Source organism: Echeneis naucrates, chromosome 3, assembly GCF_900963305.1.
Source record: "Echeneis naucrates chromosome 3, fEcheNa1.1, whole genome shotgun sequence".
Lineage (NCBI taxonomy): Eukaryota > Metazoa > Chordata > Actinopteri > Carangiformes > Echeneidae > Echeneis > Echeneis naucrates.
Window position 1 is genome coordinate 14996974 of NC_042513.1, and position 19558 is coordinate 15016531.

Below are 19558 nucleotides of genomic sequence, written 5' to 3' on the forward strand. Positions count from 1 at the left end.
GGAAATTTCCGGGAGGCAGCGCCTTCACTTGCCGACAGCTATATTTTTAGGAAAGGGTGGATACCAGAAACGAAAATTTGTTTATTTTTGTCCCGGCGGTGGATGCCACAAGCCTATGCGCATAGGCGACGGCGAGGAGGCGACCTATAAATGCACGTATGAGTTGGTGAGAGCTGGTTTCTTCAAAGCGGCTCTGTTGCAGCAGCACTAAAAGTCTGCTGAAGCAACAGAGTCACTGAGCTGCCGTATTTACACCGAGCCTGTCTTCTCCGGTGCTCTCTAAAAGTCACCCTACATGTCACTACCAAAGGCCACGGACAGAACTATCTGTGAAAATCTGCATTTCTTCTCCCCTAACATCTAACGTCCTCCTGCAGGTGTAGGAGGGGTTCCCTGAAGAAAAATGCCAGTGAGGCTGAAGCTGATGTGACACAGCGTGTGCTGGAAGAAAGCTGATTCATCAAATATCAATCCCTCTGGGAGCGACTAAGCAGCCTCGAGCAGCTCATATCTCCTAATGCCTAGCTAGAAGAGCACCTCACACACCCCCACCAAGAGAGACTGTCAGACAGGAGGAGGCGGTGCAGAAACCTTGTCCAGCAGGAATATATCTGGCCCTGGTTGCGGGTGAAACAAATTTTGGGCCCAGCCGGCCTATCAGAGATTGGTGTCCTGCTTTCTCAGTTAATTATGACAAAGCTAAGAGTGACAATCCAGCATGCCAGCTAAATTTAACTGACTGGCCTCACAGAGATATCAACAAAGGTGATAAGACCATCGTTCTCCTACCATCGGTGTTACTCCACCCCTCATTGTAAGGTTGGGCCAACGTGTCCTCCCAGCCAAGCCCGGCACCACCACAGTCAGTGCACCTTTATCCTGCCTGGCAGACCATGATGTTTCGTGATCAGGTGGGTGTGCTTGCCAGCTGGTTCAAGGGGTGGAATGAATGTGAGCAGACGGTGGCTTTGCTGTCCCTGCTGAAGAGAGTGAGCCGGACCCAGGCCCGTTTCCTGCAGCTTTGTCTGGAGCATTCCCTTGCCGAGTGCACCGAACTGCAGGTCCTGGAGGGAGAGGCTAACAACCCAGGTAAGACAACCAGCTGCTTACACACTGTCAACTACCACGGTACATCACACATTCAGACATGGTGAAAATACATGATGGTTGTAAGTATGGAAAGACCAGAGTCATTAGGTACCACACTAAAACAAGACTTTTTCAACTCCAAGGTTAATTTTAACACATTTCCCACTGTCTGGAATTATTGGCAGCAGTTGCAGCTGAAGGGAGGCAGACCACCAGTCACACTCCAAAATTTTACAATTGCATTTTTGTTTCCAATTTTATTTAAAATTTTGGAGTTTTCACAGTCATGTTCAAATGAACTTTGACAAAGGCTCAACACTCCCTGTCTGAGACATTCCCGCATCAAGAATATCAAATAGCTGACTCATTGGTGGTATGAAACATTTTTGTCCTGAAATGTAGCCAGTCAGTAAATCATGGCAGAAGGGTGTTCGGGCCATGAATACTGTTGGCTTGGCCGGCAGTGTGGCTGGCTGGAGAATCAGTCTGTTAGTCTGTCAGTGTGCCAGCCTATAGTCCTGTTAGCACTCCCTGGGTTGGTATCATGCCAAGGCACCCATGGGGGTGTTTTGCCTGGGTTTTCTTGCATCAGATTGCAGTGCGGCTATGGAAACAAAAACCCTGGCAACTGACTGGGCTAAAAATTGAATGAAATGCTGTTGCTTCAATGGAGAGTAGGCATCTGTGTGTACCTATGGCAACATCTGTATGCAGTAACACATCTGCTGGCTAACACTGTGCCTCCAGTGGCAGCAGGCATTACCAGGGTGTCGTAATGGCCATGCCCTGCAGTGACACATGGTCTTCACCAGGGTTTACAACAGGCAGTGGCTGCACTTAATACAGACTGGTCTTTGTTATTGTTTAATATAAAGCAGGAGACATCAAAGCACTATATGAAGTGAACTCCTCCCAAAGTCAGACTGCTTCATACTATCAGAGATGAAAACATATTGAAGGGATGGAAAGGGCTTCACAGTTTATATATATATATATAATTTTTTTTTTTTTTACATGGTATCTCATGTGTTGAGTCAAAGAGAAAACAAGTCTGTCAGTCATATTTCATTAATATAGTCTGCTTAAATCTTCATCTTAATTTCCCATCTAACTGATTTATGGTCTCAGCAGCAGTGAGACATGAAGGAAATATGCCCGTTGGTGGAGATTTGTGTACTTTGTGCAACATTACAAACTAAATAATAAGCCTGAGTTAAATGTTAACTCAGCCTTTACCTGTTATTGGTATTAGTGATTTGCACAGCTGAATAGCTGAGGATATGGAGTCATTTGTCATCAAGAGATCAGGGACAGAGATTTGATATATGGACTGGCCGGTCCAGATATTCAGATCACAATATATTGCCACATTTCCGATGATTATCAACACAATTTAGTTTCAATTGACTTCTAACCCTAACCCTGACAAGCAAGCAAAGCATCAATTTTTACAAGCAACATTTTATTTTTTATTATTTATTTTATTTTAATTTTTTTATTATTAGTTCCTGGTCTGGGGCCTTTCTGTGTGGAGTTTGCATGTTCTCCCCAGTCTTACGTAGGTTTCCTCTGGGTACCTCCTACCATCCAAAGACATGCCTGATTGTTTGGTGACTCTAAATTGCCCATAGGTCTGAGTGTGATGGGTTGTTTTTCTCTGTCTATCTGTGTGCTTGCCCTGGGATGGCCTGGCAGCCTGGACAGGATAAGTGGTAGAAGATGAATGAATTAATGAGTTTTAGCGAATTTGTAAAATTCTAATAATTTTGGAACAATTACTTTACAATTCTAAATGAAAATGTTCTTCTGATTCAGCCCTGACACATTTAGTGCATCTCATAAGAAATATAAATTATTACTTTAAAGAGCCTGTAATAATCAGATTGTGACTGTTGGAAAAATTCAGATCTTGTGCTGTGGGGAAAAGCTCAGGTCAGGTTGACCTGAAACATTTCTGTAACATATTGTGTTATAAGGCTTAAATAATACTAGTACTTAATTCTTTGCACTGTCCACATTTTGTGACAGTTTCATCTCAAATCATTATCCAAATTTCCTTTCAGCAATTTTAAATCTAAATTTATATGTATTGTTGTTTTCTGTAAATATTTTTTTCTGTATCTAGATAATAGATCAAATCAAAAATTCAATGTCATATTTTTGTCTTTAAGTTGTGTCAGTATCTAAATGAGTCTGGCTCCGCATTACAGTATATATCTTATTTATTACTTGTTCTGGAAAAGTTCCCCAGCTAAAGCAGTCAGAAGGATTCTGGAAGGATTTCATTGATCATAATGGCCAAAAAAGTCAGGTATTTAAAAACTTCAACTGGAAGTCTTTGTGTCTCAGGACAGAATTGATTATAGCTTGACTCGCTCCCATTGCGTCAGGGATTTCCACAGTGAGGTAGACCTGTGTTTGTAATCACGAGATATATGTACGTTGACATGAATTTAGGAATTGAAAAACCAGTTTGCCGTACTGAAACAATTAAACGAACCAGTCCATGTCACTTCTGTTACACAAAGACATGTTGGTATACCAATACATCTTTTGTGGCACATAACTGCTTAGGCTATATGTTAGTGCCATACACATCCTCTGTTCTATTGTAATTTAAATATGATGAGTTCCTATCTTCTGTACTTGCAGTCTGAATTTTGGATAACCCTTTCCCTCCACCTATGTCAGGATATGGTCCCCTGCCGTCAACAGATTCAGCTAAATATGGAATCATCACACGTCTTAGCTCTCCTGACTAAATGTCAGGACACAAACAGGATATTGAGAAGTTTGTCTGGTTACTTGATCCCAATGGTATGTTGCATCTTGTCTTTTTGATTATGTGCTCGGGTAAGGCTGATGTGTGTTTTTGGTGTTGAATTGAATTGAATTGATTATAGAAAATCTGCAAGTTTACAATCATGTCTTACTAGAGCTATGGTGGAATCGCATTAGCATTTTTACACAAACAATATGCTAAAATCTCGTTTTGGTACATTTTTGGCACAGAAAAATGCAAAAAAAAGTTGAAACTGCTTGCATGGTCTCCTTCTGAGGGTTACAGATTATTTTTGTATTATTAATATTTATATATATAATTTTTTTATTTTATTTTTTTGCACAAGTTGCACACTTCTTGCGACACATGGGTGGTGAAGTTAGTGTGTCGGGGGTGCAGGATGCATACCTAGCAATATTACTGGTTCTCACAATGACGGCAGTTGCTTGTGAAAGGAATGGTGGATGTGTTTTGGAAAATTTGAAGTTCAAAATAATCCTGGATGACGTATGTCAGAGGTTGTAGTAAGGAGAGATTAAGAAGTTTATTATTTAAACCTAGTCAGATGTATCATATTACTACTACATTATTGTTAAATCCATATTAATGGAACAATGATGGCCTGTATTTTCAAAAATCAGTCTAAAACAGATGATTGTAAGAGGGATAAACAAAAAGATATAACCTTCCAGTGATCAAAATTGAGATTTGCTTTGAGCCATGTAATTAAAAAATTTGGTCAGTGTTTGGAAACTGGCCACAGGACACTGAGTCCCCCTTACACAACTGTAAGCTTATAAATTGATAGGGAACAAGTGCTGGTGCAGAAAAGAGACTTGGAGGCTGTTAAAGGGTTAATGTGCAGCTGGAAGACTTGGGCTCAGTGGAAAAGCGCAACTATTTGGAAAGCAATGTACAAATGAATGGAATCCTCAGTGACCTACTTCTTTGAGTGGCTGAGAGGCTGCCTTGTTTTGGGATCCAGTGAGTGATGCTGGTTTATTTGTAACTTTTAGTCATTGTTAATTTGGCCAGTATCTCCAGGACATAAAATTACGGGTCAAGTTGCATCATAGAAGATTTATTTTAGTTGTAGTAGTATTAATTTTGCTATTATTTATGTGATTTCCTCTGACTCTCATGAGTAACTTGGTTTGCAGATTTTCAAGCCTTAACGTTTCTATCTGAACAGTCCAGTGTAGATAAAATGAAGAAGTTCTAACCCAAATCAACAAGGGAGCCACCCACAACCATGCCTATTAAATCACTTCTGAGTTTCAGCTGTTACAGATAGATCAGAAGAAGTTTTAATTTGTGTAATCTTCTACGATGTTTGATGACAGTAAAATTTCGCCTGCTGCATTTCAGTTGTGATTATTAAGGAATGCAACTTCCAGCCCTCTTTCCCCTTTTCAAAGAACAAATCTTCTTTTGAGACAATCTCAAGAGGGATAATGTCAAATAGTAGAGTTGAGGACATGGATCAGGAGCAGAGCACTGTCTGAAGAACAGGACACATGCACAGAAACTCAGGGTGTAGGGTTAGTGTAAGGGGTGGGGTTAGGAGTGGACAGTGGGTCTGGTGTTCTAAATGACTAACTTCATTTTCGTGTGGTGTACTGCTTGCATGGCTGTTTGAGGAAGGATGGATATGTACAAGCAGCTGTGTTGTAAAATGGAAGGTGGTGGAGGTACAGTTTTATATCCGGGATGAGTGGCTGTGATTGTCAGTTTTTAACTGTCCATTGTCCATTTGAGTCCGGTAACAGTGTAATTCCTTCTTCATTTTTGTTACTTTGCTTGTTGAACTGTCTAATGATTTGTTACCTTGAAAAATTAATTGTTTGTTCTGTATGGTGATGTTTCCAGATTTCTTTTTTTTTTTGTATTCCAGCAACAATCCAGTTGATCTGCCACAGCATAAGAGCAGGAGGGGTAAATGGTCCATCTAAAGCTGGGCCTATGATGTTTTGTGTCTTTGCTCAAAAAGAGATGTAAACAATAATCAATTATTAAAATAGCTGTTTTTATTTTTGTCAATCAACTTATCAATTAATCAAGTAATTCTTTCCACTCTACTACAATCTACAATTTTAGCCATTCATCAAACTGTAAGTAGTGCAAGAACCTACCCCTCCCCCCGTGTCACGAAAGGGTTCTGCATATAAATATAACAACTTTATATGTTTATACCTGGCACTAAATCCTGGGGTGCAGGTTGTTCCTCAACGGAGAATTGCTGACGAGAGAGAGAGCAAAATATAGAATACTTCTGCATTTGTCTGTGTGCGAGATGACTGACATCAAGGGAAAGTGTGCATTGTATAATGGTTAGTATTACTCAGTGAATTCCTGTTGTACTCTGTGCCTAAACTAGGCCTGATGAAAACCTGGGCTGGAAATCAGCATTCCTGGCTGAGGCGGTGAACGGTTCCGGTGTTGGGGATACTGTCTAGGAATGTGGGCACGTCGGAGCACACTTGAGTCAGGCGTTCGGCAAGAGTTGATCAGGGGCTTTTCCAGTGGGGGTGGGGGTAGGGGCGGCAGTGGAAAAGGAAAACTGATTCCCCCTTCAGTGGAGCTAAGGTCTCCTGAGTACACTTCGGTATGGAAGAGGGGAGAGAAGAAGGACTTGAACGAAGGGGCGGGCTTGAGGAAGGGTAAAGATGAAGACTCAGAATACACGGGTGCCATTTACAGCTCAAAATCATTCACCCCTTTCTCTGACTATTCCTAACTTTTCCCAATTTTTGTTTGTATGTTTTAAACCTTTGATCGTTTGCCTTTTGAATCTTGGTTCTCCTTGACAACATTAATTACAAAGAATAAACTACTAAAAAGTTTTCCTGAAGATGATTGGCAAAGCAATAATTTTAGGCACCCTGAAACGATAAAATACAATATTTGATCAAAGCAAAATAGGAAGTCATGATTTTTCTGTCTCTGAAAGTAGGCTCTAAGCACTGTCATTATCCATACTCAAAGGGTGAGGTGGAGTTACGACATACGCAGCTATCACCCTTTAACTTTAATCTGATGTAGCTGGCCCTCTCTTTTCCGAAAGGAAGGACCTGTAAATTGGCTCCCATAGAGATAAAAGTTAAAAATGGAAGTGATATGATTTTTTCACACACTCTTACAAGCTCCGTTTGTCAACATCCTTTCTGCTTTTATAAATGCCTCATTGGCCATTTTCTCAAAGAGAGAGACAGAGAAAAAACTCTTGTCTCTGGATGAGGCGCCAAACTATTTCATCGCACCCACGCATGAGCAAACAGTTTATTTCTGGAAGTTGATGGCGTGTTGAGTGAACTCATACTGAACCTCAGGAATGGGGACAGACAACCTGCCAAAACGACCAGAGGGGAAAACGAAATAAGGCTTGTCTTTTCCTCTGGGCTTCTACAGCAAAGGCTTTTTATTTTCAACTCTGCGTGTATGTATGTTTTTTTTTTTTCTCTATTTGTGTGAAACGAAAGGATGTACAGAAACTGGTCTTAGGACTAGCTGCTAAAAGGCTTCCATGCAGATGGAAGCTGCTCGATGGCTTTGACAGGCTCTTGGTATCATCTCTGAGACAAGGTGTCACTTATAGCTGGTATTACGCAATCATGTGCTTCACAAATCTTGGATGTTTGGTTTCTCAGTGGCCTCCTCTGTGCTTAATTTTGAGCCCAGCTTTGCGTTCCCCAACAATTTGGATTACTGTGCCATATGTGTTTCAGTACACCCAGCTTCAAACTAAAACCCACATTATCACCAGTTATAATTGAAAAGCCGGTTTCTGCAATCTAGCATTAAAGAAAGTTTACAGTTAGTTTATTCATTAAACACATTTGCTGTTTGTTGATTACAGTTTTTGCTCCTAAAAAGGAATTGTTTGACACATACTGAGGCTTTTGCAAGAGAAGGGGTTTTCAGTGGGTAATGTATGCAAAAGGTCACTTAATCCTAAAGAAGAAAAAAAGTAACTTGCCATTATTGCCTCTGACCCATCAAAGCTATGTACACATGGTGAAACATTTAGGTATTATATGGGTCAAACACTCTGCTGAGTATATAGACAAATCTGAAGCAGTAAACACTGAACTGGTCCCTCTGTCTCTATTAGCCTGCCACCAGAAATAATGTGTCTATTCTGTAATGCCTCTGATTGATGAATTTGAACATTAATAAGGCTGATAGTGTCTTAACCATTTCATTGAGTATTCAGTTTTGGTCTTTTTTTTGGAACAGGAAACTGCAGGAGACACTTAGCTAAAGTAGAGCTAAGTTTATGATGTAGTTCAGGCAGTCCTCTCAGTTGCCCAATTACATCACTTGGTAAGTCATATGCAAGGCCTGTTCATTGGTGAAGCAGCAGTTGTAATGGACACAGACAGCAAACACCCACTCTTTCCCTCCCAATTTTGTTATTCGGTTTTCAGCTTGTGCCTAACCAAAACAAGTGTGCAGTTAGAGCTCAAGTGAACAATAATGGCTAATTGATCAGTAAATTTGTGTAAATAATTAAAATAGAATATTTACACCTGACATGTGTCATGTTTCGTCCCAAAACACTGTCTGAAGTCATTGGCATGTGAATTAAAGGAAGAGAGAGATAACCTATAAAAAAGAATGAGGGAGGGTGAGAACAGGTGAGGAATACCAGTTTATCTCATAGATGACCAGTCAGTCTCGCCCTGACCAGAGCAGACATACAGGCGTATGTTTCCTCATATAGCCCCCCTAGACCAGCCCCTGCCCCTCCCCTTCTCCTTCCCCACCCTGCTCTAAGGCAGCTGGCTGTGCTATACAGTACACTTCTTGTGGAGGGAGGCTGTTTGGGAGCCATCCAGTCCCAACTGTACAGACAAGGCAGCCCACAAAATAACATAACAAGTTTGACTTGGAATGAGGAAGATGCCGGCCCTTAGACTGTACACTGTCACACTGTAATTTTTCTAATAATCATGAGTTTTGCTCAGGGATCAATGGGGCCGAAGAGTACACCTTCAGCGGACATTTCAGAAAAAATCCATTATATTTTAATAACAATGACGCTTCAGTTCCTAGTTCATTAGTACATATGAAATAGTCACAATAATTTTGTGTGATGTATTGGTTGTATTAAGCTGAATATTTTTGAAAAATGAAGCATCCAATTACCATCCAGAGAAGCTGTTCAACTTTAACCGCTTAAAGGAATTGAAGAACAACTATGACATGGATTTCCATAGTACACGTTTTGATTTTTATATGATAATTTTATGATGGATTGACTGATCCTCATAGCAGTGATAACACCAGACTTTTGTATGGAACACAATCACACTTAATATAGTCCCATCAGTAATGGTGTAAATATGATCTTAATTATTATTAAGATCATATTTAGTCAGATTTAGGAAAGCAATCAGGAGCTGAAGAATTAGAAATGAGACAGTGGGATTACTGAGCCTCCTTTAATTTGCAGTGTTATACAGAGGGCTGGCCAATATAGTTTAAAAATGAAAACTTTTTTCACACCAGACACAACACAATTTTAATAGATTTTTATTTATTTATTTTCTAATTTTAACAAATTAAAATGACAAAGAAAACAAGTTTTGATTTTCAATTCTAAGATTTTAACAAAGTTTCCCCTTTGGATTAAAGTGGCAAAGTGTAAAAAGTTCTTACTTTGCTTTTCCACAGAAATTACCATTTAGTAATTCTGGCACCATTATTGGCCAACTGGAGTCGCCATATGTAGGTGTCCAAGATGGCAAGTCCGACTGCGTATAACTGCAGAGTTCTTTGTATCTAGTAAGGACAAACTCTGCCCTGAACTACAGGAGCCCAAGGGAAAATCGATTTTCATTCAAAAATCATTCTAAAAAACACATCTGCCCTAAATTCTTCCTTTATGCAGATATCAATGTTCCATGTTCATTGACACTGGTCATTTAACTTCATTGTTAGGATAAGATACATTCTGAGGCTGTCCCATCCCATCAGGACCAATATCCACCAAATATATGTATATCAGCTTAGAGGGAAGAGGCAGATTTGGTAGTATTGCACCTTAGTGACTCAAAATCAGAACACAAAACTTTCAGGTACATGCTTTTTGAGCTTCTGCTCACTGTCAATGATTACAAATGCATTATCACCAATAGCTGAGCATGTCAGTAATTAACATTCATTTTGTAAATTAATGTCCAGTGATAGAGGTCAATGTTAAACGTGCCTGTTGTCAGGGAGAAGTATCCACTCTAACACGGGGCTGCATGTTTTATGTTCTTCCAGCAACTTCAGTAGAGCTAAGAGAGCTATATTAACAAAGTCAGCATTGAATACCATAACACCTCTGATTCTTAAGGTTGAAAATGGCTGTAGACTTCTTAACATGAGAAGGCCGGCTGTGCCAAAAACAAAAAGTATTCTTGGCAGGAACGTTATTAGTTTCAGTCCATGGCAGCTGAGCCAAAACCTTAATGCAGGCGCTGCTCCAGTCTCAGCTGTGACTCTGACTGTCCTTTCTGTCCTCACATGAATGGATGGGGACAGTTGAGACACACCAAGGTGCCGCTGACCACTTTCGTTTATTTCTGATTGGATGACACGCTGTTGGCCAGTCGGCAGTGACATCAGCAAAACCAACCCAGTTTCAGAGCCCTATAGCAACAGTTGCTGAAAAAGGCATAAAACAGAGAGACTTTGTCCTTGGTAGGGGAAATGACCTCATACAAACCAGACCCCTCCAGGAAGCTGTTTTCACTGTCTCAAGTTACTCAGCAAGGTACTAGTGTATTGGGCAGGGTTCATGAGAATGCTGTAAACATGAGTGGATGGGAGTAATTTCTCTCAGGGAGATGGGTTGATTTTACTATTATCTGTGGTAGTTGATTATGATCCATTTAGTCTATGTGATGGTAATTTTTTACTTTCACCCTTAAGGAATAAATACAACTGAAATCAGCACTTTTCATATTCTTTATCGTGGCTTATGCACATTGGTTATGATCTGCTTACACAAGAATAAGATAACCAGCCTATTTTCTTGTTCAAAGTTATTTTAGGTCTTTGTAGTCTATATATTTATGCTGGGGAAAAAATTATTTGGTAGTAACACAAGTAGTAGAAAAAAATTATTATGGGCAGTTTTTCTGTGGCTTTTTTATAATGTTCATATTGCTGTTATATGTTTATATCATATCAGCCGAAATTAGGAAATTTTGCCCACATTGTCTAGCCTTAATTGTAATGGTAAAACTTAGAAGAGACAGTTTTTTCCCCTTGTCTCCTAGCCTTCTTTCTTCCCTTTTAGGAAAATTACAGTTGTTAGTTAAATGACCACAGGCCCTGCGAAGGACTGGTGACCTGTCCAGGTTGTGCCCATCCCGGCCCAATGTTTTAAAAACCCCATCTGAGCAATGACTTACATAGGTTATCCGCCACCTTGCTCAGGTGGTATTACAGTATGTCTGTACATGACGATATACGTCTTTATTTATAGTAATGCTGTGCATGTTGTTTTTGTTGAAGTTACACCTGTTTAAACAGTAATCTAAAGATAAATTTAAGTGAGTTTGAAGATTCTCTTTGATTTGTTAAACTCCAGTGAAGTAAAAACAGTATGAATTCTCAAATGCTAAATGGATATGGGGTGGTATGGTGGTACAGTTGTTACAACCCTCGTTTCACAGCAAGAATATTCTACCTGTGGTGGTGGCCTTTTTCTGAATAAGTTTCTGGGTGTGTTTGAGTTGTATCAAGGCACATGGGATGCTGAAGGTATCGCCCTCAGGCTGTGGGCAGCCAAGGTGTCTGGATGAACATATGTCTGACACTCACACCCACACTCCATATTTCGCTCCAATCTTTGTCATAGGCTAAAGATGCACACGTTTTATGTATAGTTGCATGAAATGCAAAAAAATATCGCAACTACGCCAGTAGATATTCCATCCATCCATCTTCTACCGCTTTTTCCGTTTCCGGGTTGCAGGGCTGCTGGAGCCAATCCCAGCTCACATTGGGCGAGTGGCGGGTTCACCCTGGACAGGTCGCCAGTCCATCACAGGGCCAACACATAAAGACAAATAAACAAACAACTACTCGCTCTCACATTCACACCTGCGGTCAATTTAGAGTCACCAGTTAAACTAGACACGCATGTCTTTGGACGGGTAACCGGAGTACCTGGTGGAAACCCACGCAGACACAGGGAGAACATGCAAACTATGCACAGAAAGGACCCAGGTCGGGAACCGAACCTGTGACCTTCTTATTGTGGGGCGACAGAGCTACGCCGCCTTGCTGCCCCACCAGCGGATATTGTGAAGTACAAATTCAACAACCATTGAGCAGTATGAAGTGAGCAAAGTTACTAGTTGCTACAGACAGCACATTCATTTTATCAGAGGCAGGTGATGTTCATATCATATAAGCCTGACCACCTGTGCTGCATACTGTACAGTTTTTCCAGCAGTTAGCTGTAATAGATGCCCGTGTCCTTGCTTCATGTAGTCTTTCACCTTCTTTGCACCTTATCCTGTCTGATCTGGCTTGTTGTGTTGTTTTTTTGGATGGCCACAGCACTAGAATAGTTTACGAAACACATCCCTGTTACATTCGCAAATGTACTGGAAACAATAACCCAAACCGCACCTCCAATAAACTGTGTACACACATTTCTTTCTGTGTGTGTCCTCATTCTTCCCAGCAGCTACGGAAATAAACCTTTCCACCACAAAGGAAAATGATTATTATTCTTGTACAAGGAAGGAGAGGGGTTCTGAGTTGGGCAAGAGAGACAGAGAAACAGAGAGGCACAGAGAGTGGCTAATGGGCCCCTGACTGCCATTTCCTTAAATAGAGTTGTGGGCTTCTCCTGACCAGCCCTGGCAAAGTGGAGGCTCACATTCCCAGCATAACTGTGACTGCCACATTCAGAGCCTCCTGACACTCCAACACACTTCAGCACTACATACACTACCACAGGTAACCTGCAATTCATTTGGCCCGTTTTCAGCCTCCACAATGATTCCTCCCAACCTCCAACCACCAGTTACTCCTGCATCAGGGGAGAAAAGAGGATGTTGATGAAAGACTCAAGAGGAAGTGGGTAGGGGAGTTGGAGTAAAGGATAGCAAAGAATTGTACTCCATTCATACAGTAGCCTTGTTCTTTTACTAGGAAACCTCCCCCAATGCTGGGAAAGAGGCAGTAAAACATTATTTGCACTATTCACTTGTCTAGAACATACAAATGACTAGATTTTTTTAATCAAAAAGTCATGTGTGCAGAGATGTAGCATAGGTGCACCTTTAGTTTTTTTTTAATGTTTAAAAATTTATCAGAGGAAGGGAGATTTTACCATCAAGCAGGTTTTCAGAACAAGCAAGAAGTATTGCTAGATACCTGTTTTTAACAAGAGAGAGTTTGTTTTAAATGTTCATAATTTATGGCTACTTGTGTTACTACCAAATAACAGCCTATTGAGTATTACAAACAACCGACAGAGAAATTAACCAGTCAAGATACACGAGCTTGTGTCTCCAACCAACCATTTACTATTTAAATGTATTTAGTCAAGTTACGTTTAAATAATCCCCATTGGAGGAATAGTTTTTCTGCATTTGACCCAGCCTATTCATAGTTAACCTTAAATACACATAACATGAGTGGTGGGCTGCTGCAGCGAAGCACCTGGGAAGCAGTCAGGCGTTAAGGACAGCGGGTATGTTGTAGACTATGAAATATTACATGCGTTATTCATCCATACATTAAGTTGCACAAAGCCTATGCATGCAACTCTTAGCCTCCTTAAACATTGATCAGTGACTTCTTCAACATAAAACAAACATTCACCTCAATAATACTATCAATATCAAAATCGATAACTGAATCAGATGTTTAACTTACACATATTGATATAAAAAATTGAAAAACCAGCCATTTCATCTTCTTTTACTCATTTTTGGAATTGGCAGGCCTATTATGATCGTGGTTCAGCGTGGATATAGAATGTGAGGCTAGTGAAGCAGGATGCTGTCGTGAACAGTAGCCATAATGATTCTTTTCCTTTTCCTGTGCAGAAAGATACATGCACAGACACATGTAAATATGTTTGAGTCATCGTTAGACAGGTGCTTCCCACTGATAGTGTACTTATATATATGTGTGTGTGTGTGTCACACGTCTTTTTGGCGGCTGTTTCAAACATTATACAGTATAAATAAATAGGCAGCTAAGAGGAAAAGACCCACTTTACGCCTACTGTCCTGCAGACAGACACAGGTGCACACTATGAGAAAACCAGATGAGAGCTTTGCTTCATATAAAATTTTATAATTTGACCAGGTGCTCTGTCTGTGATGATGTAAACCGACTATGAAAGGTTTTCCTCTTCCTGTTTTATTACGGACCACTTTAATCTCTCTCCCTCCCTCTCTTGGTGTGTGTGGGTGTGTGGGTGTGGGTGTGGGTGTGGGTGTGTGTGTGTGGTTGTTTGTAGGTGCAGGGAAATGTTCACTTCAGCATAATCTGTGGAATTTTTACATTTTCACCACATTTAATTATTAAATATTTTATTTTCCACTTAGTTTCAATTAGAAAATGAAATATATATTATTGATAATAAAATACATTACAGATAGTTTTTGAAGTTATATACTACAGGGTCCTTGTGATTTGTAGCCTATAGCATTTTCTATAGTGTGTCTTGCGTTACACTATGAGGGGAGAGTGACATGGCAGGAAAACTTCACTTTAAAACTAAGTTTAGATGATGACCAGTTAAAATGGTCACTTCCTGTGTCTTGATTATTTCTGTCATCATTAAAGAAGCCTCAAATTCCAAACTTAAATTAGTTGAATCACAAGACACAGAGCCACACAAAGAAAACTCAGTTTTGCCTCCGTCTCCAGACTGTGACCTACTGTGACAGCAACAGAGGTAAGGGCAGAGCACTGTAATGACTGTCCTGTTTGTCTCTTCCTCTTTCTCACTGTGCTACTGTTCAAATCTTGCAAGTCAACAAAATGACTCGTGAACCAAATGGTGGCATGGTGTCATTTGAAGCCATCCAGTATCGTGACTACTTCACGGCTGAAAGTCCTGCCAGCAGCAAGCCACACCTAAGAACCACTTTTTTGATTGATGGAAACAAAATTCAAGGGCAGTGTAGCTTTCCCATTGCACAAGCAACCTGAGGACATGTGTCAAAAATAACAAAGCAAATCACCTGCTAAACAGTTTGCTTCCTGCCGCTCAGCTTCACTTTTGTTACAGAATGACTGACACAGATTTTTTTTTTTAATGGACTGTGATGGAATTTCTCTCTCTGTTCTCCTCTTCCTCTTCTGCTTCATCACTCGCCACCAGACATAATATGATTTCACTTCAAAGCTGAAGCTGACCTTATGTCCTTGATAAAGCTGCATTCTATTAGTAATTATAGTTGATGGATGATAGATGGAACAGAATCATTATTGTTTTATTCATTCATTTATCTTCCTCTGCTTAATCTGTTCTGGGTTGTGGATTGCCAATCCCAGCTCACACTGGGCGAGGGCGGGGTCACCCTGGACAGGTCACCAGTTCATCACAGGGCCAACACACAGAGACAAACACTCACAGTCACCAATTAACCTAAACATACATGTCTTTGGACAGTGGGAGGAACCCCACACAGACACGGGGAAAACATACGTACCTCACACAGAAAGGCCCCAGACCCAGGATCAAACTCGTGACCTTATTGTGAGTCAACAGCACTAACCACTATGCCACCTTGCTGTCCTCTGGAGTCTACACCCATTATACAGTCCATGGGGCAGGCCAAGCAATCAGATATAAATTAACTAATTGTCTATATGTGGAATATTTATATCAACCCCTAAGTCTTCTCGCTGTGAGGCAACAGCACGATGCCGCCGTGCTGCCCCTATATTTGTCTTTTAATAGTGATGTTTTCTGGTAATTTACTGGTATGGTCATCACAGAAGACTTAGTCTATGGTCCTGTCTGGTCAAGCCTTTGAACAAAGTAGAACAGACAGGAGAACATGGCTCAGCTCTCCTTTTTCCCCTTAGTCACTTGTGTCAGTAGGTCAGACCAAGGCCAAGGTCAGGCTGATCACACAACACTGGCAAACCATTTCTCCCACTCTGTCTCCTCTCCCTCCCTCTCTTTGAAACTTCTGTTTTTATCATTCTGTCTTCTTACTTTCCTGGAGCTTTTTTTCCCTCCCTTCTTGTTTTTTGCAGGTATGAGTGTCCCTCCTTGTTTATTTTCCACTTTTCTGTCGCTCTGTGTTCTTGCCCTCCAGTAGAAGCCTGTTGACTGTTGTGAACTTTCCTGTCCATCTTGGTTTATCTTTTCTCTCTGCTGTCTTCCTTCTCTCCTCCCTTATGTGCCATGTACAAGGTTCTTAAGCTTGTGCTAGAACCTGTGGGAACCTGCCTGCCTGTCTTGTCAGGACATCTCTCTTTCTGGGTGGGGCAATGCAACATATAGCATTTAATGAATGACATCATAAATTTTGTGTTCGACACCTCTTCCACTGTGCATAAGCTGTCCTTCTATGTTCTTTTATTGCTCTTGTTTCTTTTTTCTTTTTGTACCTTTTTAACCAGCATGTATTTCTGTTGTTTTGTGACTGCCACTTTTTGCTCTTTGTTTCATGAAATGTTTCTCTTATATTCTCAATCAATTACACTTCTTGTTTTCATCTCAGTGTTTTTACCCCCGGTCAAGTATGTTCATTAACATGTTTCTGTTAAATCTTTTTTGTGATCATCTTCACATTGAATTCATCATCTCATAATATTTTATTTCTAATTTCCCAAACACCACGATACTTTCCAGCTGTATTGTTTTCTTTAAAAGAAATACAGCTCAGAACCCAAATATGTTCAGTACTATCATGTATCCTAATTTTTGAGACCAGCAAATGTTTGCATCTTTCCTTGTGAAATGACAAAAAATGTTTTTTTTTTTTTATCAAAATAGTTGCACATTATTATTTTTGAAAGACTAATAAATATCCTAAAGATAAGGCTATATGCAAAAAAACAAGGAACTGCATATCTTGTAACTCCAGAAATACCTCTTTAATTCACAACATTCAAGTATTCTAACAGAAATTTTCAGTCTTGTCTGTTACAGCATCATACTTTAAACCTCACTCATGGCTAGTCAGGCCTAATATGGATACTTTATTCAGTATCTTACAATGAACACAACTATTCCTAGCCTGTTTCGGTTGTTTTATTAGTTCAAATTACTGGTTAGTTGAATGTAAAGCACCCCCCCCCCTCCTTTTCTTTTGTTTTGTTTTTTTTTTTTTTTTCAATTTAAGCAAGAAAGTCTTTGGCGTTGTTAGGGAATATTGTAGATGGCCAATGTTTTATGTGACGTGTCGCCTGGCAAGCATTCCTCACAAGTCTTTTTTGTAAATTACTGGATATTACGATGATGTGCAACAAAATCGTATGTGCAGTGAAAAAGTTCTTAAATGGACTCATACTACAGTTGGGGCTATGGCTTGGCTGGTCTGTGTGAGAGTGACCTGGCTGTGGATCTGTTAGGAATCACTGCATTTTTCAGCAGCAGCCTCTGTGGTATGCCAGCACATTCCCCACTGCTGAGCTGGAGAATCCGCTCGGACAGCAGAGCGGGAACTTTTCCTTTCTACCCCCTCCCACTCATCACTCCGCCGATCTACTACACTGCCTTTCTTGACTTTGTTCTCCTTAAATAACCTCTACCAGCGTATCTCCTCTTCCTCCACCCATACTGTAGTTTCTTCTTAGTTGTCTAAAATGTTGTACAAAATTCTTCTGCAAACAGTGTGGGTCTTTGTGTTGTGGAGTATGTGAGTCTTAACTGTGTAAGTAAATATGTTTCCAAATAATATGCTGTCTTTGCAGTGTTATTGTTATGTGAACAGACACGTTTTTTTTTTTTTTCCCTCCTTGAACTAGAGAATAAACCCCTCCTAACAAGCTTCACGTTTACTTTCATATATACGCTAAAACAAAGTTAGGTCAAATTTGACTGACCCTTTGGCCGGAGCATTTATGCTTTATTCCTGGGTGTTTATCAATCATCAAAGAGTCACATATGCTATTAAAATCTGTCTTTTAGCTAATTTCCTAATGGGTTTATGGTTTCAAGCCTTCTTCAATACAACATGCTGTGTTCATTGTTGGTCCGATCTCTTTTGCTTCTGCTTGGGTTGTTGTCCTTTTTGGTTTGTAAAGGAAACATGCTGTGTTAGATGTGGTGTTGGATCAACAACAGCTATAGTGAGCTGGCGGTAGTGGCGCAAAATGAGCCACTTTGATGTTTGTTTTGCTAACAGCAGAACCACAGGACACAGGTTTACAGGTCACACAGTCACACACACAGACGTATGAGGATTTTCCAAGGACTAGCTTCAACTCCCAACATAATAACTTCCTTAGTTACACCTCAGATATATCTTCATTTTAACCCTAAAATATATCTAATCTTAAACTATTAACTATTATGTTTATTCAAATTCACAGTCGTCTGAATTATTCATTTTATTATTTATTTTTTGTTTATTGCCATTAGAACTGGGTTCATGCACACTTTTCCACACAGTCTACCCCCTACATTCAATCTTCTTGTCTCTTTCTTTCACACACACACACACACACACACACACACACACACACACAACACACATCAAAAGTTAGTGTGTCCTGGTCAGTGTGGTTGGGAGGTAATCTATCCCTTTGCTAGTCTCTAACATTGTCTTATCTGTTGTGCTACCTGCCTTGTTGGGGCTTTGTGTGCTGTTGACCTACCTATTTTTAGAACAAGAGGAATCATGTGTCCAACAAACAGTCTCCTGTGTGTGTGTGTGTGTGTGTAGTTCAGTGTGTCTCCCTTGGGGTATGTTTGTGTTTGTAAATAACCAATGTGCAACAAATGAGCTAAAACAATCACATTGTTTCCTCCACTGTCACTTCTGTCTTGTGATTGGAATCAGAACTAAAGAGGACCTGCAGTCACTTTTCCAGTCTTGATTTTAATTCTGTGCTGATTCACCACAGAATAACGCGCCTTTTAACCCAACACCTGATTATTTCATGATACCATTTCCTGTGTATAATAATTTTTTATTGCTGTTAATCTACTTAAACCAGGAAATAATTGTAAATATGATGGTTGTAAAAATCAATAATAATCATATTCTTTCAGTGCGCAGGCTTATATCAGTCAGCCTGGGTCCAGATTTACTGTCGATTTACAATTTCTCAAAGGAATGGTTCGTTTTTCAAATCGCTGGAAGATGAATGTGACTCAACATTGATGTGTAATTATATAAAATAAAGTATAATTGTAGGAAAATCTAAATAAAAAAATTAGTTCTAAAAGAAAGATGTTCCATAAGTGCACTGTAGTTTGTATCAACTAGGCTTGGGCAATATCCAAAGTATATTACTGATACAGTCCAGCCCAAATGTTTTAATTTGCAATATTGTCATGGGAAGAGGGAGTGGCACGATGAAATCTGTCATCTAGGCATGATTTCATCACAACATGAGAGAAAATCATATCAGAGAAGGTTTATTTTTGATGAATTTCCATCATCAGATAATCACAAATCAGGATAATTGTTAATAACCTCAAATGAGTGCCTTTTTTCTTTTAATTGTTGCAATTGTTGAATTGTTGTCAGC

General features: G+C 40.0%; 1 protein-coding gene across 2 annotated transcripts in view; it reads left to right on the top strand.

The window, feature by feature from the left end:
- samd4a (sterile alpha motif domain containing 4A) overlaps positions 1-19558 on the top strand; it is a 48517-nt gene that overhangs the window by 824 nt on the left and 28135 nt on the right. For both annotated transcript variants that reach the window (XM_029498357.1, XM_029498358.1), the window contains exon 2: positions 378-1089. In XM_029498357.1, coding sequence (XP_029354217.1) covers positions 894-1089 — 196 coding nt within the window. In that variant the 5' untranslated portion in view covers positions 378-893. The remainder of the gene's footprint in view (positions 1-377; positions 1090-19558) is intronic.